General features: G+C 42.2%; 1 protein-coding gene across 2 annotated transcripts in view; it reads right to left on the bottom strand.

Annotated features, from left to right (window-relative positions):
- RAPGEF5 (Rap guanine nucleotide exchange factor 5) overlaps positions 1-26401 on the bottom strand; it is a 162697-nt gene that overhangs the window by 84925 nt on the left and 51371 nt on the right. For both annotated transcript variants that reach the window (XM_056335689.1, XM_056335686.1), the window contains exons 8-9: positions 14378-14454; positions 8651-8776 (exon numbers count right to left, since the gene is read on the bottom strand). In XM_056335689.1, coding sequence (XP_056191664.1) covers positions 8651-8776; positions 14378-14454 — 203 coding nt within the window. The remainder of the gene's footprint in view (positions 1-8650; positions 8777-14377; positions 14455-26401) is intronic.

A 26401-nucleotide genomic window follows, 5' to 3' on the forward strand; every position in this document is an offset into this window, starting at 1 on the left:
AAAAAAAAAAAAAAAAAAAAAAAAAAAGGGAGAACTGCTGAAGCACTGAATCCTTTTTACATGACTGATCTCTGGGCAGGCTACCAAATCTCAGAAAACTTCCGAAGAGGATGATGTGGTGAACAGCCATCAGGTTCTGGCTTATCAACAAAGATTTCCCATTATCTTGGCTGTTTCTTCTCAGCCAGGTCCACTATAAGCCAAAGCCAGGTGTCCTTGATTGGTTTCAATTCCAAGAGAAAAGTCTAGTAAAACAATGAATGACTTAAAAAGATCTGCACCATTGAAAGTTGAAGGACAAAATTACTTCTGAATTTCAGAAACTGCTTGGAATTTCTGACTTAAGTTTGCATGGTGCATATTCAAAGCATTATCACTTTCCTTTTTAATCTTTTCAAATTTACATAACAAATCCCCTAACTTGACAGAGAGATCAAGGCACTTTTGTTACTTGGGGAGTTCCTGGGACAAGAGTGGAAGTAATTACATGGAAATAGATAGCAGGATACGTCCACTGTATTAGCAGCATAACTGGGAGTTTATCGATGTCATAAATCAGAAAAATAAAGAACATTCAGAACATCATCAAATGTATTGTTCACACAAAGAGAGGGATGGAACAGTAAATTTAAAACTGGAAAACATTAGAGCAGGTGCTTTGAATTCATAAACTGGTAACTCCTACTTCTCTAAAGGGAGAAAATGATAGATTAACTTTATGTAAACCTTTGGGCAGTCTAGAAACAAGCAAGTAAGTGGTTCAGAATTTGGAGAGAAACACAGAATCAGAGGAGAGTGACAACTTGCAGATGACAGCTTTCAGAGAGTTCCTCTGCTTTTTCACATAGATAAATGGAGCAGAAGGAACCATGTTTTCAGTGTTGGGGCTACCAAGAACTGTGTAGTCCCACTGCCCGTGAAAAACGGCACTCTTGTCCTCTACTTGCTCCCCAGATGCTGATCCCCACTTGTCATTCATCCCCTTCTTTGTGCACGTAAGCCTTCATGAAGCCACGTGGTGAAGGACAGATGAAAATTATGCCAACCAAAAAAACCCCAAGAACGTTTAATTTCACCCAGGTCTGTTTCTGGATTTGGTAAGTCACAAGGCTTTGGGGAATGGAGGAAGAAGGCCACGTTTCACTGTGAACAGCAGAGCAGCTCTTGCCAGGAAGGGTCATCCCTGACACCACATTTCATTCTCACCCCAGATCCATATTCCCATATCATGAGGGAAACTAATCCAGTTGGAAAACAGGTGTGTTTATTTCATTTTTCAGCTGCACTATTCCATGTCTCTTCACAGAACACAACACGGGGCAGCCCAAGGCTGGGGACAGGTTGGGGGCGGGGTAGGGATGCTGCCAATGGCACAGCCACTAAAGCGATGCCTGAGGAACTCAAGGGCTGCATAGCGGCTGCAACTGCTTGGCCTTGCCTCAGCTACGCTTAGGTTTTTAAAAAACATCCCCCAGCCCTCAGCGGTTCAAAGTCCAACGCACTTCCAGCTTGCTGGGATCCCCAAACCACCTCTCAAGGATCTCAAAGCAATTCCATCAACATTCATTAACTGCTGCAGGTTTTATAGCACCCCTTCAAGGTCCCACATGTTTAAGACCCCATTTTATACCTGGGTAAACAAAGGTGCAGAGAAGTGACATGATTTGAAGAAGGTTACTTATTAAATAACCGATGGAGTCAAAAATAGAAATTCAGTGTTCTGGCTCCCAGGTTTTAGCCTGCTAAATACCTTAGGCCCTTTTTACCCCTTTCCCACCAGTAGCTGAAGTATTGTCCCATACAGGAATGAGTCACCGTTCCACACCAAAGAAAGCCCAGCATGCAAAATGTGTATGTGGAATTTCCTTCTATACAAAGTAGTTTCACGGTACAGAATAAATCAAAGAGGAGCAAATTAGGCTTTCTTTTCTTTTAAACACTAGGCCGAGCATCTGGAGGAAAGAACGTATTATGGGAATTTGTAACTTGACTCAAAGGGAAACAGTGACTTTCCCACTCAGCATGTTCCTACCCTGTTCTCACAACATATCATGTAAGCACAAGCATGTCTTCTCTCAAGTGTTTTATTCTTACTGAAAGAAGGACTGCATCATTTCACCACTATTTTGCACTCCTGGCAAGAGGGCATTCTCCTCCGAAACCCTGGCCACATTCAATAGACTCAACAAAAGGAGTAGTAAGTCCTCTTTGAAGTATGTAGTAAATAAAAATTACTTTTCTTATTATTTTAAGAAAAGTGTTGAAAGAGACTGAAACAAAGCTTTTCACAGCAGCCAAACGATCCCAGTCCCACACCTGAGCAGGAGGATCTTTATCTCTGGCAAACTTTTCATTTCAGAAAGGTGCCTGTGACTGTTCTGCACTGAAAAAGACATCCTAGGACCTGCAGAAGTCTTTTATTCTCAAGATAAAGAGATGAAGAACAGGTGATCCCCTGGGGCTATGCGTTCATTCCAGCAGATGAAAGATCGACCGCGTGGAATAGGACACTCTCTCCAGAACATGACGGAACTAGATTCAAGTCCCTGTTCCTCCTGATTCCGACCAGAGACTCGAACTTCAGGTTGCCTCCACAAAAAGCATGTACCTACCTCTTAATTACTTACTTTTACTCAACACAGAGCTATAAACTGACAATCTCATTGACAGACTCGTTTTCTTCTTGGCTTGTAGTTGAAGATTAGGTCAAAATTGCAAACTATCATCTTACCCTGGTACAGCTCTTTCTGCTAACGCTGGCAGATCTAAGAGGTATGAAGGGAAATGGTGAACTCCTGTGCTGATGTCCTAAATCCATTCTCTTTCAATGACTTCAGACATCTATACCACTTTGCAGCTATTCAAGCCACAGAAGTTTCTGCAAAAACATGTACAGTACTGTAGTTGTTATGTCCACTTGATCCACAGCTCTGCAAGAGATGCAGAACAGCTTCCAGAAGCAGTAAAACTGCACTCAAGCTACCCAGTAGATCTGTCCCAGGCAGAGCAGATACAACAAAAGCAGTGATGATTTTTTTTAAAAAAAAGTAAAGCACAGATTTCAGTCACTGACTGCGTTCAGACATTATTTGATGTCATTGGTTTAAAGACCATTTTTCCATCAGAGCCCTGATGACTGACCATCAATTCAACAGTACATCAGCGCAAGGCCACAGCTTTGTCAAGCTACAAAAACTGCAGCTCTGGACACGTCCTGACCTTCATTCTTGTCTCCTTGCAGGCGACCAGCTGGACAGGTAGGTGCACCCTAAAAATAACCTTGATGTGTCATGGCTGGAATTTCCTCAAGAAATTCCTCGGTTGTGAGTAATCTATACAACGTGAGGCTCTAAATCGTTAATCTTCTTTTGTAAGCCTTTTTAACAGCTTTAGCCCAACCACCAACCTGCTTCAATGAGCAAATCATCTGTCTTCTTAATGAGGCCGCTGATTACAAAAGTTAGTACCCATAAATTGACAAAACTATTCTTCAGTATCTGTTGCCCTTCTGAAAACATACCTCTCCCCCTATAATATACCTCTTTCATCTTGAACTGGCTAAGTCACAGAATCAATACATTCAGGCTGTATGTACTTACATACTTTTAAACAGTATGTAACTCTAATTAATATATACATTAAACTGTAAAGAGATTACAAGGTGGATTCAGGAAACATTCCCCTCCCCATTGATGCATGGAAGTACTGGAAGAGCCCCAGCCTAGAATATAATTTATGTAGTTGAATGAAGAAAATCATATTCTTTAGTTCTCTAATGAACGCATTAGAGAATCTTAAATTTCCTTTGAACATTGGTGTCAGTTTGTAGAAAGCTTATTCCGTTGATCTGACCATGAAAACAGTACTATACATAATCTAATGAGTATTTTCCCCATACTGATGAGGTGAAACATTGACAATTTTTCTAAGACAATGACACTATAAACAGTCATGATTTTCTTAATGAATGCAATGCTTCATTGAAATGATAACTGGAAACACTGTACAAACAGTATCATGTCTATTATAAAGGCATTATTTGAGTTGTAGTTGCTTAAAAGGAGTTCCATAAAAATATGGTTTAGTGCAAATATGCCTCAAATGCATCTCAAAATGTATGCTTGAGCAAAAAAAGCTATGACAAATTACTTCAAAAGGCTTCACGTACAGAGCTTGCTTTCTATATTATAATTAATGCTAACAGTAAGCAAAATTCTCAAAAAAGCAGGCTCATTTTATAGCTAAATATTTTAGTACAGATTTTTCATCTATTTTCTGTCAAAGCAATTGTTTTAAAGGAATGTAATATTTGAATAATATAAAAATACAAATAGCCAGTTTTACATTTCCCTAGGCTTATGAGTCTGATTTGAATGCAGTGATAAAATTAGAACTGCAAGCTTGCAGCGTTATTTTTACTTTATCCCACATATGGTAATAAAATAATTTCTGTCTGTTTTAGACAACCATTTTATTTTATTTATTATTAATACATTGAATCTCATTGTAGAAATGCAACAGCACAGGGAAAAAGCTTATCTACCTGTTTAGAAGCTTATTTACTACTACTTAATTCTACTCATTAGCAAAACAAGTTTTAGGAAACCTAACACATATGGTAGATTCAATGCCTTAATTAAGAACTTTATTCTAACACATTAGCAAGTGGGAATGGGGAAAAAAAGTCACTATAATTTAGCTTGTGTTTTCCTCTACAAGTCTGTGAGCAGCATTACAGTTAAAGCACTTTGCAAGTGTTATATTCACCAGAGAGGAAGCTGGCACTGTGTGCTACGGAAGAACACCGATTCCAACGCAGCACTAACCTGGTCACAGCAAGCTTGCGGTGCCAAAACCAAGCAGCTCACATATAACAGAGTTTGAGTACAAAACTTTTTAAATTACAGGACTTGTTCAGGATGCTCTTTTTTATTCAGACCGTAAATCTGAAAAGAAACGCTAGCGTACCAGAAACCTGAAACAAAAGCAGTATGGACTTTCTGACTTGAGCATTTGAAGTAAAAATGTATGCAGGTACAAAATCTTTGCATATATATATACCGCAATTTTGCACCCTACAGAACGCATCCAAACTGAAGGAATCTATTCCCTCTCCCATCACAGTCCCAAACCAAGCTTCCCTCCAGTGAACCACCCCAGCTGTCACATATTTTTCGCTCTTTCAGACCATCTGCTTTTTCTGAGAAAACACAATTGTATTTCATCTCCTTCTGAACCAGCAACCTAAACCAACCCATGCTTCACCTGCCCATTGTGGACCACAGATGTCCAACAGCACACCTTGAAGAATACCTTTAGGTGTTTTATCTGCCTGAAAACCTCAAGAAGACCAGACTCTTGTGCATCCACGTCATCTACCTTTCCTACATGAGTCACTAAGTTCTGTCCTCGAATTCAGATGAAGATGGTGTTTATTTATTTGAATGATAGGAGGGCTCACCAGCACTCCTCACAGCCTGGCTCCCCATCATGCTCCACACCTCATCCGCCATACAGGAAAAGTTACTGGGGTCATTGGGTACCAAATTCTTCAATTAGACTGAGTTGTCTTCCTTCTTCAAAGGAATGCAGAAAAATCAGCAAAGCCCAACCATACTACATGCGTGTTTGCTGCTAATGCTGAAAAAATCATGTGACGTCATACTAATCTGAAGGGACCTGCTTCAGAAACACAGTGGGTAGCACTGGTGGCCCAGCTCCATTTCCCATTACGTGCATGGGACACAGTACACAGACAGGAATTATGCACGTGTACACTTCTAACCCTGTGTTTGGGGAGGGGGGGGGGTGGGGGGGGTGGGGGTCTATGTATGTGTTGGGGGGGGGGGGATGCGTGTGTGTGTGTGTGCGCACATATTCCTGGAGGAGAACAAATGAGAACTCTGCTTAAGGCAAAAATTCCCCCTTGGCCATCTTGGAAAGAGCAGCTTTACTTCCAGGTGGGTTACAAAGCCCCCAGCCTTGAACGACCACACTGCCCTGGGCTGACCAAAACACACAATCCTGTAAACCAGCAGCATTTCTGCTGCAGGATGGGCTGCCAGGAGGCCAGGCCAGGTAGCCAGCTCTCCAAGTGCAGGAAGAAGAGCCTGGCAGGGTGTTCAGGCATCTCATTTAAAGCCTGAATGCCATCCCTTTGCGGAAGGCAGATCATCCATGAAAGCACAGTTTGAGGTCCCCAGCAGGGAAAGCTGGTGAAAGCTTTAGTCCAGGGATACCTCCTGAGAAATGAGGGCCCTGTGGAGAACGAGCAGAGCCACTCCTTTTTACTGTCTACATTGGGTGCCCATTACCCTGTGTTTCTAAGAAAGAGATGTACGAGTAAGCTATGCTTTTAAAAATAAAAAAAGAAAGATGGGCATGTTACACATAATTTTGTAAGGACACCACACCCTGAACATGTTGTTCCTCTAACATTTACAGTGAGCACGAGGGACCAGGCAGCAAGCCGATGCCAATGAATCTGCCATCACTTCTGTAGCAGCAGGATGAGATGGAAAGGTCTGAAAGCCCACATCCGAGCAGTACTCACCACGACCCAGCCTGCTGCTTTTCTCCTTGGAGAAAAGAGGGAACAGCTGCCCCGAGCAGTGAAGTCTGCCCAGCCAGCCAAATCACGCCACCTGCACATGCACCAGGGCAGCTCTCAGACCACAAGGGAGGAAGGGAGGGAGAGGAAGGGATGGAAGCTCACAGCTTCCTGGACATATGTGACCCACTGCTCCCACCAACGCAAAGCGTGGGGGTTTTTCCAGGGAAAGTAAATGACCTGAGTCAGCTAAACCGAGAACCCTACAACAGCCCTTGCCCACGTTCAGTAATGCTTTCTTGGTGGCCACAGTAGAGTGGCTGGGGGCTTGGCAAATACACCCACAGCGAGGGCTGCAAGTCTCTCCTACATCTGGGCATGGGCTGCCCAGAGCGTAGGGAAGAGTCACGTCACCCTCCACCCTGCAACACCCAGCAAAGTGCAGAACAGGGTGGGGGAAGCACACCACCATTTGTTATTGCTAGCACTAGCTGCAAGATGTTCCCCACCCAGAAAAAAAGGGCACAGGGGAAATGACCTGGGCTTCTGCGGTCTCTCAGACGACATTTCTCTTTCCTGTCCCCTCCTAGGTCTAAAGGCACATCCTTGGCTGAGAGCACTAGCTGCTGCCTTATACCACTCAGAATGGACATGCGCAGCTTGCTCTAGCTCCTGCTAAGCTGAAGTCACTCGTCTTTCTAAAGAGCAGCAATTGCTAAGTACCATACTTTTCAAAGGAGAAGAAAAGCTGAGCACTTCTTTCCTTTCCATTTTTGGAACTGTACTGTAATCCATGCAGCTACAGAGCTGCAGCTGACACCACAGCACCCTTTGCAATGACCGCAGCAAGCAGCAGAAATTTCTACTGAATTTTTGGAGTATCAGTCCTGACATTCCCCTCTCTTCTATGCCCACAGCATCTATAATCTTGCTTCCAAATCCTGAAACACAACAGAAACCTTCCCTGGCTTAAAATCTTTTAGGATTAACCTAAACTTTTAATTGTGCTTTGCTGATACAGTTTAACGATATACAGAAATTCTGCCAGATGTCCATGGCTAGCAGCTCAGCTGAGGAACAATCCAGTCTCAGGGATTTGAGCCTGGCTAATTACCGTCCTCCCTCATGCACACCTACTGATACAATTACATGTTTAACTACACCAGACTAGACCTTATACACTGCCGAACGGAACAGTGTGAAGCTTGGAAATAAGACTTCATCTTTCTCTTTGCCTTTGTGCAGCCTTACTTCAGTAGGAATGAGCTTGCAGATGAGCTGAAAAGTATTTCTTTTCTAAATCACATGCCTTTTTTCTACTGTCCAGTGAGCAGAAAATGGAATAAATTACTTATACATAATAGCAAGACATATGAGGACTAGGTAGGATTTTTGTTGTTTCTTGCAGTTATTATCCCGGGCACCTTTAGATGAATATGCAATCAGAATAGAAATCTTTACTAGGAGAACAAAATTAGGATACATTGTGCTATAAGCAGAACAGTCAAGTTTTAGTGCATTTTAAATCCAGTTATTAACATCTGAATAAGTGCTTTCAGAAGCATTACACAGAACAGAATGCTGCTTTCTTCAATGTAACTTTTGGTTGAAAACACAATTTTTTAAAAGCAACTGCTGAATTCTCTATCCAGACCATTCTTTTTAATTCACACTGAAAAGCTCCAGCCAATACGTGCACCCAAATGTATCAGCAGCAAAGTAATTTTAAGACAATTTAAAGTACATGAAGCACTCTTATACCTTATACTTTATTTAAATACATCCTAAACCCCAAATATTTCATAATCACTAACCACAATTTGGTAGAAAGCATCCTGAAATCATCTGCTATGTCCTGTGTGTATAAGACATTAATAACAATAACTGACAGTTAATGACAACACAATACTTTAAGTGTGTTGACAATTATTGAACTGAACGCACTTCAGAGAAATGTAAATGCCAGAGGAGAGCAGCTACAGTTCCATGACTAATGTGTGCCCTGGATTCTGACCATCAGCTTTGCTATTCCAGTTTTGTGACCTAAATCTCCCTCCCCTACCAGAAAGAAACAAAAAAACCAAACGAGAAATGTCTTACGTGTTCTGCCTTCTCCGGTGGTTTTCTATCCGCCTGCAAAAACTGGCAGTTCTCTCTTGCCAGCTTCTGGACCAGCTCAATCCGTCCGATGTCATCTCTTCCCTGAAGCTTGCACAAAACCCCTGCCTTAAGGGTGGGAGAAAGAGCAAACAAATACTTAAATCCACAGTCCCAGGACATGACACCACCACAAATTTCAACCTTAAAAGAAATGCATCTGTTTTCTCATGTTTGTGGTACTTCTGTGCTGCTTGCTGAACACAAATGAGTTGCTGCTTCCTGGGAAACAACTGGAGAGGAGCTGAGGCACAGAGAATCTGCAAACGTATCTACTTTGGAAGAGCGAAGGCAGGGCTAACTAAACCAGCGCTCCTCTGAGTGTGACTATCAGATACACTGTGTTTTATTTGTTCCTGTCAGCCTGTTTCCTGTTACATAAGAGAACAAGAGCAAGAGGTTAAAAACTCATGGGAAAGTTAGCCAGGAACAGCCCTGGAAAAAGAACGAAGCGCAACACAAGGCACTCCTAAAAATAACAGGCTACAACTCCCTCTGCTCCCGCTCCAAACATTTTTCACGTATGCAAGCCTCAAGAGTTAAAAGACAGTTGTGCCACGTTTATTTATTCTGTAAATAATAAATCAGTATCCCCTGGTTTTGTTTAGGGAAGAAGATGAAATTTGCTTTAAAACTACGTTACAACTATTTTTTGGCTACTGCTCAGCCAGTTATTCAAGCTATGCTGATAGTATTTCATCAAAACTTTCAGCACTGGTTGTTTTCTAAAAATCCTATATCTACCTGTCTATCTATATCCATATGCATATATATATATATATATACACACACATGGAAAGCAAGAGGGAGGGAGAAAAAGACAGATTTGTGCTTGCACACAGGCATGCCAGACCCATCACAAGGTTAGGTGATGAGGGCTAAATCGCTCCCAGCAAAGTCAGTGCTTAATATCACTGTCCATTATTTGCTTATGTATGTAGTGTCCGCGTAACCGAGACCTGGCTCAGTGGTACCACATAGCTTTTGGTAGCCCAGATGTTTCCTGATGGGAACAGCATATGCCTTGGGAGGGCCAGTCATGCGACATGGCTACGGTATTGCTGTACCACTTTAAAGGCAATCTGCAAACAAACCTTTTTGCCCACTTCCTCCACCCTTTTCATTCTACTATTCATCCTGAGTTCAACTGAGTTGGTATCTACTCCAAAATACACAAAACATCTTGTAAGTCAGGTCCAAAAGCCAGGGATGCCCTGACCACTAAACCACAGTGTCCTGCTGGCTCCAAGCCTTTGGCCTTGAGAAACTGCTGCTCACGACAGCTGAAGGTGTGAGAGTGCCCACCCAAACCATCCTACAGTCTGCTGGTTTCTCTGAGGAAGAGGGAAACGTGGGTTAAGGTTTCTTCAGCTGAGGAGTAAAACAAATTTACTTTCTAAATAAGTACTTTAATGCTGATGGGAAAAAATGGATTCTATGACTAAGTGCAAAGAGTCATCCTTACGGAATTATTTGAAAGAAATTTTTACATGCCTACATTGCTCTAGTCTGGATGAAGGCATCTCCTCACAAGCTTGCATCAGGCATCTGTGCTCTGGAGAAGAATTTCAGATACAGCCTGTGCTTTGCATGTCCTATGCTTAGCCCTCAGCCCCCTGAGGAACCCAGCTTTCCCATACAAGGAACCTACGTGCTGGTTTGAAGGTCAGAAATCCAAAGAGAAAACAAGGAATTGCAGTGCCTAACCTGAAGGTCCTTACGTTTTCTATGAGATTAGCTTTTTAACTTCTGAATTGAGGACACAGATTTATAGCACAGCATTTTCACCTGCAGATCAGGAATAAGACTGATTTTATCAAATGTGGAAGCATATACTGAACTAGTTGTCCAGGCTTATTTAATCAATAGACTTAAAGAGGTACCTAAGAAGGTAATTTTTTTTACTCTACAGTAGACATTTAAAAATAGTCAGATGAGTCGTTTCCTAAAATTCTCCTTCTTCTCCACTACTTTACACAGGGAACATAGGCAACCATCGCAGACTTGGCTGAAGACTGATGTCTGTACTTCACAACACTTCGATGGCATCAGCTAGAGCCAAACCTGCTTATTTCATGGCTTTGGGATGTTTCTAGCAGAGTATAACATCTGTGTGCTGTAATCCCCCCAGGCTTTTAGGCTTAGGACAACTCAAAGTCTTAGGGCCTGTTAGGGTCTCGAGACTATAAAGATTTATAGTCTTTCTGGATCTGGGATCTTAGTACTATGGAATCACTTTTCACCCCTTCATGTTTCACCCAGACGAGTCAGACCATGACTTACGAGTGGCATAGACCGTTACAAGTCCCCGTACTTCAAATGTCAGATGGACATCAGCAGAAATGCGGTGTTCCCTCTGCTGAACAAACACTTCATGATCTCCAGTGTATGAAGCAAACCCACTTACGTTAAGATGAGGGACTTCAGCTGTGGGGTAACAGTTGGCTTCAGCATGTTCAAGTGGAGGAAACACCCCACAGAAAGACAACTTTCTGGACACGAGCCCCTCTCACCCCTCGGTCTCTGCCGGTGTTCAGACAGAGCATATCAGTGCTTTCTGCGTGAACGCGCAGCTCAGGGAAGAAGTAACTCTAGATACAAGCCAATTAGCCCTGCCATAAATATGGTCTGTATTCAAATCAGCAATTTCATTAACGAACCATATTGTCCTGTTTCAAATAACTCCCAAGAAGAAATCTTACATTTTAACCTGTTCCCTCCTTCCTCAATTATTCCTTAAATTAGGAATTACAGAGAATGTGAAAAATACATTTATTTTATTTGGTTTCCAGAGGTTAAAAGTTCATCTAAAAAATTTCTGGGAGGGCTAAGGTATTATTAAATTAATTGTACATGCTTGGTTCTGGGAGTAAAGTACACACTTGAAATATGAAAAAGCATGTTTAGCCTTTTGTAATTAAGAAGAAGATGATGAATCCCTCACTTTTAATTCTGATTTCCTCAATTATTCTTACTTTCCGCTATAAATCTTTCTGCTAAGTACTTATAAGAAAGCATCCTGATCAACTAATTAACTGATGACAGCTTCTAAAAGTTGGTTGGGAAGATGTTGTTAGAGTCTCCTATTACTGGTCATTTTCACTTGTCAATATAAATTGAATTTTCAGGCAGTGCTTTTGAAGCTGTTAGAGGAAAGGATAAAGGCAAGTCGCCCTACTTGCAAAGTGCAGTTTCCATTTGTATTTTGTGCAGGCACACACCCTCCAAAATCCCACATGCCCAGATATTGGTGCTTAGTCCTCTAATTCACATACACCAACAGATATACAAATACTAACTTATGTGAAGGTGAAAATCGTAAAGTTATGTATTTTAACTGGCTTTAATTTAAAATGAATGATAAAAGAATGTAGGAGCTTTATAGTAAGGCTCTTACTACCATTCACAGCCCAAAATTATTACAATTAGAGGTGTTTATGCAATATTTGAAATCAAATCAAAAAGTTTAACGGGAAGGAAAGTTAATTAGTCACTACTGAGTTTGGAAAAGCAAAGATGCTGACAACACATTTTCTGTTTCAGCACGTCTATTGGAAAATATTCCCTCTGTAAAAGCCAAAAATGAATATGCTAGCAGTGACATGGAGGTGAATTAAGACATCCCTAGGCAGACAAGATGGGATTTTTTTTATTTACAAGCATGCTTGCACCAGTTTCGTTAACTAACTCCAATGTAAATGAATCCTCAGTCCCACAGCGTGGTGGTTAGAGCAGCCACCACACCCTGCAACTCTGCTAACAGAAGAGGTTTGTGGTGGTTTGGGTTTTTTTCCACAGCACCACTGTCTCCCATGTCTGGTGAGAAAAACCACAGTTATTACAGGCTTCACCTTTGATGAACCTGAAAACTTAAACCCATATGCTACTGCCTCAAAAGATCATTTGCTTTGCCCCAGCCACATGCACAGTCTCAGTAGAGTGGAAAAAAACCCCATTCACACCCTGAAAGCAACCTGTATTCTGTGTTTGCAGGATGCTGCGTTTATGGCACTGACAAACAAATTGGAGCAACAGGTGCTTTGATAACGCTCCTGCTCTCCTCCTGGTTGCGTACATGAACACTTTTGTTAACTGCTCACTTCATAATTGTTTAATTTTAAACATGTTTCAAATTCTTTCAAACCTTAGAAGCTGGTTTCCAGCTAAATAAAAGCTGAGCGAATAAATATCCCAATAATAAATTCTTAGGGGCTTTTATATCCTGCCCATGTAAATATATTAGCTGGCTACTTAGGGCTTCGAGTACACATGTCGTAGTCTTTCTTTTTACACCTCTGACATAAATGTGAACATTTTCAAAAAATAATAACTACAACAGTCAAGCAAGACTGAGCATACATGAAACCTGAAAAAGAAAATAGAAAGCCAGATCTTTTGTGCAGTCAGGTCAGTATTTCCCCTTGGGTCTTTCCTATAGCTCTGTAACATACACCTGAGCTCGAGAAGGCTGATCCTCAGCCCCACACTGATATGAATTAGGAATCAAAGTCAGGTAACAAAATTGTCACACATTAGGGCTTCTACTACACTTCGTTGTTTGTTGGTTTTTTTTAATAGAGTTGGAACTGTGTGCAATTAAGAAAAGAGCAGGCCATTTCTGAACATCCTGCTTAAGCATGACTCCAAAGGGCAGGCTAGTAAAGCCCACATACATCCTGATGCAGTAGGGATATCTGCACGGTCCCCAAACCTTCTGCCTGCACTCTCCAGGTGCCTGCCATGGTCCAGAGCTGCTACCAGTGCTGCCTAGAGCCCCTCCTGGGCTCACTGTGGCTAAGGCAGCCCCTGCCTTTAGAAAGATATACATATTGCTTCAGCCAGGCTTGCTCACAGGCATCAGTGCAAATCCTGTCTTTCTTGCACACAAGTTTTTAGCAGGCAGGGTGTTAGGAGATAAATCAGACAGGAACTACAAGTTGCATCTGTGGGAAGGAGAAAAGCAACTGGTGGGGAACGTAAGATTTCAAGAGGAATAGAAGAAAAAAAAAGTCAAGACTGGGTAAAATCGATTTTAAATTAAAAGCAATAATCAGTACCAATACAATGAGCAATATAGTTGCATTTGCACAGTTTGAATGCATGAACTAAATGATTGAATGAACTGGAAATTAATCAAAAAAGATTCACAGAATCAAAAAGTGTAAGCAACTCCACAATAAAATACTCTAAAATGCGGTTACATTTCTTCTGAGCAATATCTAGAAGCATGCTTTGGTTGTAAATGAGGGACATCAGGAAAGGAAAGAAAAAGGTTGTTGCTTACACTCAAGTGACCAGTAAGTATCCTCATATCATTGCATGTCTACTTACAGTGATTAAAATTCAATCAAAATGTCACATGCCCGTGCCTCCTAAAGCACACCTTATTTTATCTTCACATCTGGTATATGTTACGTGTATGCTCTAAAAAGAGCAGAGATATAGTTGAAGAATGCTGTCCGATCGCAAAACCATGGGATTAATTCCCAGCATAATCATCAATCTTATTCTAAAGAGTAACATAAGACAATATATAGCAGACGACCCCCTTCCTAGGGCTCCCTGTGCAGAACATTGAGGAAAATCCATTTCCCAGAGATACTGAAAGCAGATCTTTCAACTTGTATGTCTGAAAAACTTCCCAAGACACTATTAATCTCACACATTTACCTGAGCATCAGAGGTATCCTTGAGTTCTTCTAGTCCTCTTATTTCTTGACTGCTGTTCTCTTCATTTTGATGAATTGCTAAAATAAGAAAGAGGGAACGTATTGGAAGCAGGCAGGTTTAAAAAGAAAAAAAAGTTGTGGATCAAACTTCTAATTTCCAGAAGGGTCAAAATCAGAGTTATCAGTTTACCTAGCTGAAGAAACGAACACCACTTTTGCAGGGACACATCAGACTTCTGTATTGCAACCAGCTGTATCTATAGGTGGGTTTAGTATCTATAAGCCAAGATACCCTTCCAGTCAACATACCCACCTATTATATTTTGGTGGGACATTAAGCCCTCAGATGTTCTGAAATGTAACACATGGCGGGTTAGGAGGGTCAGACCCGATGAAACACATGAAAAGTGACTTTACCTTACACCATACTCATTTACTTACAAGCACCATAGTCAAATATCCATCTTGTGTATGCACCGAGTGCTTTGCCAGTGTAGCCATAGCAGTTGTGACTGAAAAACCATCCCTGGAGTGGCAGAGCTGGCAAATCCATTTCCTGACAAATGCCAGGCTCATGGTTTTGCTGGAGGGGCAGGAGGGTTCAGCTGGTGTGCTTCCTCTTGTCCACCTCCTCTCGCCTTCACCCCTGGGTACCTGAGCTGGTCATCAGGCTGTGTCCGAACAGCCACAGTGGTTTGGGACAAGGATCACCAGTCCTGTTTTGCTTTAAAACAAAATCCTGAGGCAGCCCAGGATTTGATTGATGAAAAAACTGGCTGTTGAGCAAGCAAAAGGGCTGGCAGGTAGCAGTGCCACCTTCACCAGTCACCCTCACCTAAATTCTCCTGAACCCTTAGCCTGAATCTTTAGACATAAAACCAGGTTACCACGGTTGAGCTTAAAACATAAAACCAGGTTACACACGGCAGTGTGAGCCATGAGGTGTAGCTTGGTGTGTCTGCATGAGTGCTCTGGTTCTACTGCAGACAAAAAGCAGCCTAACCTTTAGGCAGCATCCAGCAAAGTTAAAAGTAACTTTAGAGTGTTCTTGACCTCTAAAATAAAGCACATAGATTTATTTTCTTTTTACTGCAAGATTTCTGCTGATATTGCTATGTCATATAGGGTATAATTCTTCTTTCTTCCCCCACAGTCATGCTATCAATAAAAAAAAAGTAATAAAAACATAATTATAAAAGGAGGGGTTGGGAGGAGTCATTTTGTCAATACAGTTTATTCTATTCAGGGATCTTTTTTAATCTGTTACCAAAGGAAAACAAGTCTGGTATAAATCTTCACTAGTGGGTCTGCTGGCATCACTTTACCAGCCAGCCTCTGAAATTCAAGGTGAATGCTGAAAACACAGGATCAATCTATAGCTATAACAGAAAGCAAGTATAATGGGGTTAGATAACCCAGCAGCATTTACAGCCAGGCAAAATGAAAACACTGGGACATTGTGGCATATCTCTGCCCCAGGTTGGAAAAATAACAACCCCAGGCAGCAGTACCCAGTGACTGCCCCAACAGCCCCGTGCGGCCCCTGCTTTCCCAGATTTCCTAGGGCAGGGTTTCCCAGGCCAACCTATTCCATCCACGCAGACTCAGGCTCTTGCAGCCCCTTCCCTTGTAACCCACCTCCCAGGCTTCTTCCCCAAGAGCCACCTCGATCTGTTGCACACTCTCACGCGTACGTGACCCCGTTCTACCCACTGCCGCTGTGGGAGATGCAAAGAATTCAGGACATCCATTGCAGAACGCTAGTCAGAAGAACCAGCACAACACAGAACACTGTAATGCCAGAAGGCATTAGCAAATGCTGAAAAATCATTGTTTGAGCAACCGCAAATCACTTATTTCTGTGGCTGTGTTAGCAGAAACACAACATTTCCCCAACTCTCCTTTCAATTTTCTGATTTCTCCTAAAATCAATTTGCTGTAGCCACTGATGGGCAAAACACCCTCACAGACACTGGCTATTAATCACGGCATTTAAAGGAGTGGCACCTTGCTAGTAACAAGAACACAGGTCCAGCTTTAAGTGATTTCCATTGATCCCGCCAGCTTTTCCGACAAGCCGGAGCAGATGGGCACTCTGCAAACAGCTGGGCCAGGGGAAAAGGTTAGTGGCAGCCAACTGGCTTCTCATCACCAGCTTCTAAGTGTCCCCTTCCCTGCCCAGTGCCAGGATAAGCACATCAGAGCATTTTCCACCAAAGCAAACAGGCCGATGTTCAAGGAGCAGCACGCTGTCGCTAGCCTGGCTGGCTGGCAGGTGAGCGAGGGGACGGTATCTGGCCCAGGAGCTGTCACAAGCAGTGAACACCCAGGGCTGAGGGCAGCAAAATCTTATACCTGGCACAAAAAGAAAGAGAAAGAGGGTGCCTGTCCACAACCACAACAGATACAGGTATCCCTTTAGTACTGAACAATTTTAGCATCAGCAATTTTAAAGATGATGAGAAAAAACCCTCAACTTAGATGTACCCTAAAGGGAACAGCTTAAAAAGAAGAAAACTGGTTTTATCAGCAATTTCACAGCTCAACTCTAAAAAAAGCTGAAAAAAGTTCATAATCCAAACCCAGCTCTCATTGGCGTCAATGTTGTTTAGACAGTGTAAGGAATGTAGAAAAGAACCAGTAAATATTTTCTTAAAGGAAAAAAAAAAATCAGCCAGAACTTGCACTGATGTTCTTGCAGCCCTCTTGGGAGAGAGGGAACAGTCGGCCTCTTTTTCATGGAATTTCCATCATGAACTTGATTTTTTGTGTCCTGTCCTCTCTGCCTCTTATCCAAACCCGTAAGAACCAGGCACTGTTGAACCATTTAACTACATGCAGGGAGCAATACTGAAGGAATCACACCGCCTCATACATTTTTTTCCACTGCAAGAATGTAGACCCTTGAAGGCTGAAGTGGCCACACAAATGAATAACAAGCCTTAAATATATTTTCTTGGTTTCTGTATGAAAAGTTTACTACATATTTTGCCTATGAAATACAAAAAAAACCCCACATTAATTTCTTAGAGTATTTCTGTGTATTCAGAAACTTATGTTACTGGGGATCACCACACACACATAAGAAACCAATTTCTATACACTGCGTGCCTCCTATTACAACTCACAGGCACCCCTTGAAGTGGCCCAGGCGCTGCCCTCATGGGCTTTTGTGCATGCAATAAAAGGTGTGTCATAAAATATAAGAATTCAAGGATAACTTCCCACTCACTGTCGGTTCGCCATCTATTTCTTAATAAAAAGGCTTGATGTTGCAAATTCAACCATAGGAAAAGTGACCGGAAGGTTAGGGTGGGATGGGAAAGATTTCCCAGGCAAGTGTTGATTCTGGGACAGTTCCCTAAAAATGTAACATGTACGTACAAAAAAGTTGTGAACTTTGGAGCTGGGCCAAACCCTTTCTTCTCCGCCAGCATAAACCCAGCCTTGCTCCCTGGTGCAAATACCCCAGCAGGTCTTACAAAGTAGCAACACCAGGGAAAGGCAAAGGTGGTTTACCTTGATCTATAGGTATCTGTTTGATATTATGTTTGGGTTCATGCTTGAGACCCAAGACAGGAAAAAAATACAAACAAAGATAGAGGGACCAATCCCCTTTTCTATATGCAGCATTTCTCCTCCTTTGGAGGTCACCATGAATGGAAGAAAAAGATGTTAAATGAGCATTAGCTTGCTAATATGCAGTTCAAATGTGTCCATTTGCAAATTAGCCTAGGGAATTCAGGATGTTGATTTTTTATGGTCACTTAAGGATCACAAGGGCCAGCATCTGATCTGAGTTCCTTGTGTCCCCAGGGACCAGAGCTAAGATTTTGCTAGCAGATTCTTCGATAAAGTAATGTTGGAACAGAGAATTCTTGCGGGGGAGAGCCTTGTCCTTTAGTAATCCCATTTCAGCTCATTAAATCAGCAGAAAAAATAACAAAGAAATAAGAAACAGAAGTAAATCAGTTTATACTAGCTACCTCAGCAGAATCAGCCATCGCATGGCATTGTGAAGGGAAAGGGAACGTAACCATCACTCTCACGCTGGAACCGAGCACATCCTTTCTGTCACCATTACCGACTGAGAGCACTCCCCCACTTTTACTGCCACACCACAAAGTTTAATGTAGATTTAAGGCATTGGAAGGGACTTGTCTTCCTCAGCAGCACAAAGCATTACAGGCACGTCAAAGGGCTCACCTTAGCTAGACAGCCTGGCATGCAGGGAGGGTCACATCAGCCACCCGCAGCAGTATGGACCTTCTCCTGGCTATGGAAGAACCCTGCCAAGGGCTACTCACAGACCTGTGCCTCCACGATACGCTCTTCTGTATGCCCCCAGACTTGAGGATAAATTAATTATGTTTGCTGAGTAAGATTTTAAATACACATTATTTCATTTCAATACTTTGTCTTATTCAACGCAGAAGAATCTTTCAACCCAACTGAAAGTGGAAAGGACAGTTTAAAAAAAAAATAATCCACACATAAACCAACTCCTGGAACCCGTGGCATTGCAATCTTCCCAGAGGCTTTGCTGTATTGTGTTTTCTTCCTTTTCTATAAATGAAGTTTCTTCTTTCTACCCCTTCTGGCTGCAGAGATAACCTTCACAACACAAACCAAGGCACTAGCGTCATTCTGCTGCTGCAGCCAGCCAGACTGGAACAATAACAGCAGCAAAGGTGTGAACTTCCTCCCTTTGGCTTAATAGGGTGTTAACTTTGAAAGCTAATTATTTAAATGTTTGAGAGAGGACTGCCATCACAGTTAACCATTTTGCTGCTGAACAGCAGACAGGAACATCTGTCCACCCGTAAGCAACTCACTCTAGGTAGCACCCACATGGTCATTCCAGGACAGAAAGCCAGCTTAGCTCTTCATCACTGCTGGCTGTCCCACACCTCCTGTACTTACTAGTCCCTCTCCGTACTACCATCAACCATTTGGAGTTGGTGAATTGGCAAAGTATTACTTTTAACCTGGCTCAGTTTGATGATCTGGTTGTGAACAAAGCCCCCCAGCATCAGGCAGGGCAGGGGACAGGACAACCTGCAAGCCAGCACTGCTGCCAGACCCCTCGTGCCACACAACTCCAACTCCAGCCCTCGAGCTTGCTGTGAAGTCCAGCTGTGGGGACCAGGGCTGGCTGCCTTTTTGGGGACAGGGAACCCATAAACGTCGCCCTCGGCAGTCACGCGGTTTACCTCTGCAGTGCCCTAGGCTGCTCCCAAGGCTGAACTTGCCTCACAGGCTGCAAACCCTCAGGCATCGCCCTGGGAGCAGCCCAAGGGTGCAGGGACCCCAGGTGCACAAACACGCCCGGCTCGCCCCCACAGCCTGAGCGGGAGCTGGATGAGTTCACCGGCCCCACGGGCAGCTCTGCTTGCCACAGAAAGCTCGGTCACGCCTCGGGTTACGTCCCTCATGTTTTCAGATGTTGAAACCCTTCATTTCAAATGAGAATGTTAATTTATTATTTAGTGTTCTTTAACCTGCTAACATCCTAGAACACCAAAACACTCTGCCCTTTGTAAGATTTCAATCCTTTCAGTACTGTATGATCAAAATTCATATATGCATCTCTTTTTCCTAGCCGGTAAGCAAAAGGCACCTACGTGCCCTCTACAGATAGGAGACACACACCACCATGGAACTGGTAGAGACCACTTCTGAACAGAACAACTTTGTTTGTTTGACAAGCCAACAGATTTTCACTGTCTTATCCCTCCTAGATGGTTATAGCCTGTTTTTTCTGTCCCTGTCAAAGTATCGCTGTTGAAAAGACCTCAGGAATCTGCAATAACATTCCCCAGGGTAAGCCTCCAGTGCTCTGAATTGCCAGCAGCCTGCACCAATTGATTTATCATCAGCTGCTGGGAAGCTCACAACTTTTAGCATTCTCATATCCCAAATTTTTTGAGAGGCATGTTTCTTTTCTTTTTCCAAATGAAGTTGCTAGTGTAAAGCTTTTCAGAAACAAAGAGCAAAAAAACCATGTCATTCTAAGCTAATTTCATGATTTTTGAAAACTTTATTGTTATTTTGAATATCCGTCGTTATTCTTTGTGGAGGACATACAGCAAGCCTTAGTTACAGCTGGTTACTATGGCACCTCTGAGCTGTTTGACAGTGTTAAAATGTTTGCTGATGCTTATTAATTTATCAGAGTGGGAAAAAAAATGAATAGCTAGCTCATCCTGATACCGCTGGGGAAACTAAAAGCCAGATCCTCTAGGTTATGTAAGGCACTAGCGCTGAGCAGTGGAAAGGAAGATGAGCAGCAAGTAAATGCTTTACAAACCTCAGATTTGGGGACCATTTTAAGCCAGACCAGGTCCTCGTGCATACTCCTGTATTTTCCAAGTCCATTTTCCAAATTAAAGGGGGAAAACCAACACACTGAATACCTCTGAAATCCCCCAAATCTGCATATAACAGACAGCGATAATCCCAGGAATAAAACCCTCAAACTGAGAATTGGTTCCTTATTTACCGTGAAACTGTAATCTTTTCCCAGAAATTACTGAAAAGAGAAAGCTTTTTAAGCTCATCCTTAACATGTTCCCTTTTATTAGCAATAAAAAAATTGCCTTTGAGCTTTCTCATTCCTTCCCACTATTTCTGCATATATATATGCAAATTACTGTACAGATTTTCCTTCGCTGAGTACACTACGTATCTCTGAAACAGTTGGCAGACCCCTGGGGGAGTGTTGCCCAGACAGCTGTGCAATCAGCTGAGTAAATCAGCTAATTAAAGAAACAAAGAAAATGCAAAAATTATTAAAGACAGACTCTTGCTTACAGCATTATTCAGCACCTCTGTATCTAAAAAAGCACAGCAAGCATGGGATGGAATAAAGGTGCTTGTAAATTGGGGAACAAATTATTGCACAAGTGACAATGATGCCGTTTTCTCTCAAACATTAATCTGGGATTCGTGATATTTATGCTTTGTAGTTTAAATCAATTTAATATAAATTACTCCATCATTTCATTTCATTTCATTTTAAAATTACAAAACCGTGAAATGTAATGTTGGTTTCATAACTGATTTCTGTATGTAAAAAATGGTCATTAACTTCAGCTTGACCTTAGGTGTAGAACTAATATTGAATTTGCACAGAGGCTACTCATTATGCTGGTCTAGTTTCCACACAGAAAAATAAGTTCCCAAGGGTCCTAGTGCTACAAGCCATTTCTCAGATCTCAAATAGGAAACAGGGCTCCCAAAAATGATGCAAAAACATTTCCTCTCATTGCAGAGTTTATCAAAAGGAACAGATAACAGCAAGGGTAGGAATCTGCAATCTAAACAGAGCAAAGCCAGTGTGGTAAGAAAGGAGGCTGACCCATTTAGACTTGGTCTTGCTGATCCACACACCATTAAGGCGCTGTTCCTTTCCGCTGCATCTGAATGACCACAGGAAAGACAAGCCTCAGCTCTAACGAGCCACGGGCTTGCCTCTGCTATATAGCCGGTGTAAAGTAAAAACGAGTGGACCACGTAAAGCCACCGGTATTTCCCAACTAAGTCAGATTACAGCCAGGAGCCTTTGCTGCTGTTCTTTTCACTTTACCGTACAACTGGTTTTACTAGGAAGTTCTGTTGATTTTATTTATCAGAACTGAAGCTTTTCCTATGGGTTCGAAGGCCCGCATGTCATCCAAGGTGGTAATGCATTAGAAGAACATAATTTTAAAACACCTCTGCCTAAACAAGGGAGGCATTTTTTAATAGGTAATCAACTACTGTCCATCCATGTGGCCGGGGGAGGTTTGGTTTTCAATGCCTGGCACTTTGTCATACATACAAAGGAAACCCTACATCTGACACCCACTTTGTGAACATAGGAACTCACAGAATTTTTTTATCACAGAGGAAAAAAAAGCGGAAAACGAGTGGCAAACACTGTAGGATTACTACAGGAACAGACAAAGGCACTGTTCTTTGCAGCAGTAGCAGCCCAAGGAAAACCATTCAATGGCTGAATACAGAAAGCTTTAACTTTTACCCCTTGCTTTTAGACGTTCATTCTCACATGCACGATATTTAAAATTTTCAAAAATCAAGTAGCAGTGTTGCCTGAGGTGTTGGAGGTGTGGAGAAGAGCCCATTACATGATCAGCAGGCATGAGGAGAATGATTGCTGGGAACTGATCAAACGAGGAGGTAAGGGCAGTAGCTGAGCAGGCTGGTGCAAAGCAAAACTCTGCTCTCTATTCCATGGAAACATCCTCCAGGCACGGCCAGGAAGGGAGCAGGAAATAAAGAGGACTCTGAATAAATAAAATTCTGTGAGCTTTCTGTAAATGCCTCTCCCAAAACACTGGAAACAAAACATTCACCTGGGAATTGGTCTTTCGCACAACTGCTGTCTTTCCGACCTTATGGTGCAATCCCTTTTTGCATATGTGCAAAATATCTGTCACCTACACAGCTATTCAGCATTGCTCATTTCTTTGGTGTGGCTCACAAATCACACAGAAAGTCTAAAAAGTTCTGCAACAACTGCAAAAAACAGACCATAAACTGCCAAACCCCCTCTCAGTGCAATTCCCTCCAGAGAACTCTCTGGACCTCTTTTCCTTCTTTTTCCAAGACTGGGTCCATTCTGCTTTACATCAGCTGTTGAACAGACAAAGGCTGGTGAGTGTAACTGCACAGAACGTTCACGGATGCTGTCCAGGGCACTTCCCACCCCCAGCATTGCCCAGGGTAGTCACAAAGCGGCTGGTCACTGCTTGAGACACGGCACAGCAGGGGGGGGGGTGGGGGGGGTGTCTGTGTGTGTCTCTGTGTGTGTGTGTGGTGTTCCTGACCAGCCACCACAATGAGCACCATGTGCCAGGGCCACAAGGCATCAGGTCCTACCCTTCTGAAGCGCTGCTGGTTTCTTCGTATGCCTGATCTCAGGAGTAATGCAAGAATCCCACGGGATGCAACAAGACATTGGCCCTGAGGGGTTAGCACACCCTTCAATAAGGCATAAAATGTTTAAAAAGGATCACTTAAAGAAGTCAACAGGATTATGTCCCTTCCTTCAAGGCACGAAATCCTTAAAGCACAGTTAACTTTTAAAATATTCCTAGCCATGTTCGAGGTGCAACTTTTATTTTGAACCACATTTCAATGCACAGAGGAAAAGTAAAGATAAAGTTACCAAGTTCTATCAGGAGCGTGACACTCCTGCACCTTTACTTTGAGTGGTGATTTCTCCAGGATGAATGCTATTAGTAACACTTGCAGAAGAACTCTTTATTCCACACATTTTGATAAGTTCAACCCTTGCTTTAAAGAAGTGGATGCTTGAAGGAATTGAAAGTTATAATGAAATAATGTCTTACTTAAGTAAATAAACCCACTGAAAAGAGACATAAGGGGACAAGACAAGCAGTAAGATCCTACTGATACTAACCTTTTCCCACCCTTCAAACTTTCTCAATCTTTCCACAAGGGACAATGCACATCTCTCTGGCACAGGACTACCACTTTATTCTGTGAACAGGAGAATGTTTTTTCATCCCGCTTTATGCCCTTTTTTCAGTGGCATAAAATAAGTGCACATTTTACACCATAGATACTGTAAATCTGCTTGTTTACAAAACCTATAAATTCAAAGGTTACTTAATATGTTTGAGATTTAAACACAATGCTGAACTGTTCTGTTCTTGAATGACCTCATGTATTTGTAACCTGATTTTTCAAGTATGTGTACAAATCTAATTCAAATTCACAATGATTTCCATTGTCTATATAACAAGTCTGTTCTACAAGTAAATAAAACTAATGACATAACACAGGACATTCATATAGCACCAAATGACAAAGTTTTTGCTAATTACCGTGGAGTAAAGTTGCCAAGAAGTCTCTCAAGGATCTGTGCTACTTGGGGAAAAGGGCTGAATGGTAAAGATGCAGTTTCCTGAGTTAACTAAGCTGATAAAAGAGCTTACTGCTGCCAAAAGTGTCTTACTGGGCTCCTTCCCACAGCCCTCCACCTCCCCACCCTGATAAGAAGCTTCTCACAGGGGTATGACAGAGGTGCACAAAATCCTGAACAGTATGGTGATGAACTGGGAATGGAAAATTCACCATTTTCCACAACCAAAGAGCTATGTCACAACAGAGTAAGGGTCGTGGTGAATGTGTTTAAAATAAAAAAAAAAACAGAAAAAATATGCTTTCACATAGCACACACCTGAATTGTGGGACTCGATGCCAGAAAAGGTGATGAAGGTCAGGAGCATAAGCAGGCTCAAAAAGTATCTTGATAAATTAACGGAGAAAAGGTCCACTAAGGGCTACCTAACACGACAGTGTGGGTATAGCAAAATCCCTCTAGCACAGACTGGTAGACGCTGAGTATATACATCAGAAGGAGAACTGTACTTGCTCTGTTTCTCTGCTCTGAGCATCCCCTACTTATCACTCAAAGTAGGATCGGAGCTGGATGGACTTCTGACCTGACCCAGCCTCGCTGTTCTCATGTTTTTAACCAGGATGACATTGCCTGGAGTGTGTTCGAATCAAGTCACACAGTCAGCTCTGACAGCAGTGCTGTCGCGGTGGTGCACAGGCTGGGAAAAGGAATAGCTGTTCACAGCTGGCTTTTTATTCATGTCCACAAAGCTCAAGCCCCAGTGACTGCTTCATATTGAATCATCCGTCCCAAAATAAAAGTACTGAGCAAATCACATAGGCAGTTAAGTCCCGAGAGAATCAATACAAAAGAAAAGGGGAAGAGTGGATATGCATACATATATGTCAGAATAGGGTGGAGGTAATCCAGAGGATCTCAAATATAACGTTAATACATTGCAAAAGCCATATTATAAACAAAATGTAAATAACCCTTCAAAAAAAAATATCAACAGAGCTTGTCAATTTAAGAACGGCATGACTAAAAAGTATCTAACTATATTGTGGACATCTGAGTACCATTCTTAAGAGGGAGCAAAACAACAAAGTGCTGGGGCTTTTGTGGCTGCCCTGCCCTTCCCAGTGGAGGGAGAAGCACCCCCAGCCCGGTCGCTTGCCGCTCCAGCAAGCTTGGAGAGAAGCTGCAGTTGCCCTCTTTCTACCTCATCAATACTCTGTCAACTGTTATCTTAATTAGCCTCTGTATACAGAAACACAAGGACCAGAGCCGTGCTCTTACTAATGGCCCTTTGCGCGAATGAAGTTACAGAAATTCCTTTAGATATAAAGTTAAAGGAATTTACTGGGTGATGTCATAGGATGCAGCTATGTTCATGTACAGAAATGCAAGGCATCTTGTTTGTGGATGGGATTAACACCAGTTCCTGACAGATTTTGATCAGTTCAGAGGTACCTGTGTAGCTACGCCACCAGCTAAAGCCTCCAGCCTTAGGCTATTTGCTGCTTTTTATCCTTGTTTTAGCTACCATCTCTAACACATAGGAAACGTGTCATGAGTCATGACAAGCAATTGAGATAAATGCCAATCCTTGTAAACCTTCAGATGAGAGGCTGCTTTTCTGTTCTGTTTCAGCACACTTGCAAAAGCCAGCCAGATATAAACACAATTCTAATGCCAAGTGCCTACAATTAAAAACAAAGTTCTCTTCTTCTGCTCCAGTTATTTGCTTCCCCAAGACCTTTTTTTACCAAGCCAAGGAAGAAGCATTTAATCTATTTATTTCTAAGGTTAAGCAAGAACAATGTTAATGCATTTTTATAAGCCACAGAGAAGCGCGCAAGCTCATTTCCTCCTCTTAGGTCACCTTTCTCATGAGACCTTTATTCTAATGAAATATAAATGCGCTTTCTAGTCAACAGTGTTACTGAAGGTCCACCAAAACTTCAGGATTACAGGCATTAATTTTATCCAATTTTTATTTGCAAAAAAACCTAAAAATACTGAGCTCCCTCTGCATGAGGGCTCTCAAGTACCTCTCTGTTGGCTTATGCCTTGCTCTTGGAGTGGTATACCTGTGGTACACATCTGAAATACAAAAAAAGAGCTTTGTTCTACAGAATTTTTTCTTTTTTG

This window comes from Falco biarmicus, chromosome 4, assembly GCF_023638135.1.
Source record: "Falco biarmicus isolate bFalBia1 chromosome 4, bFalBia1.pri, whole genome shotgun sequence".
In the NCBI taxonomy this organism is placed as follows: Eukaryota; Metazoa; Chordata; class Aves; order Falconiformes; family Falconidae; genus Falco; species Falco biarmicus.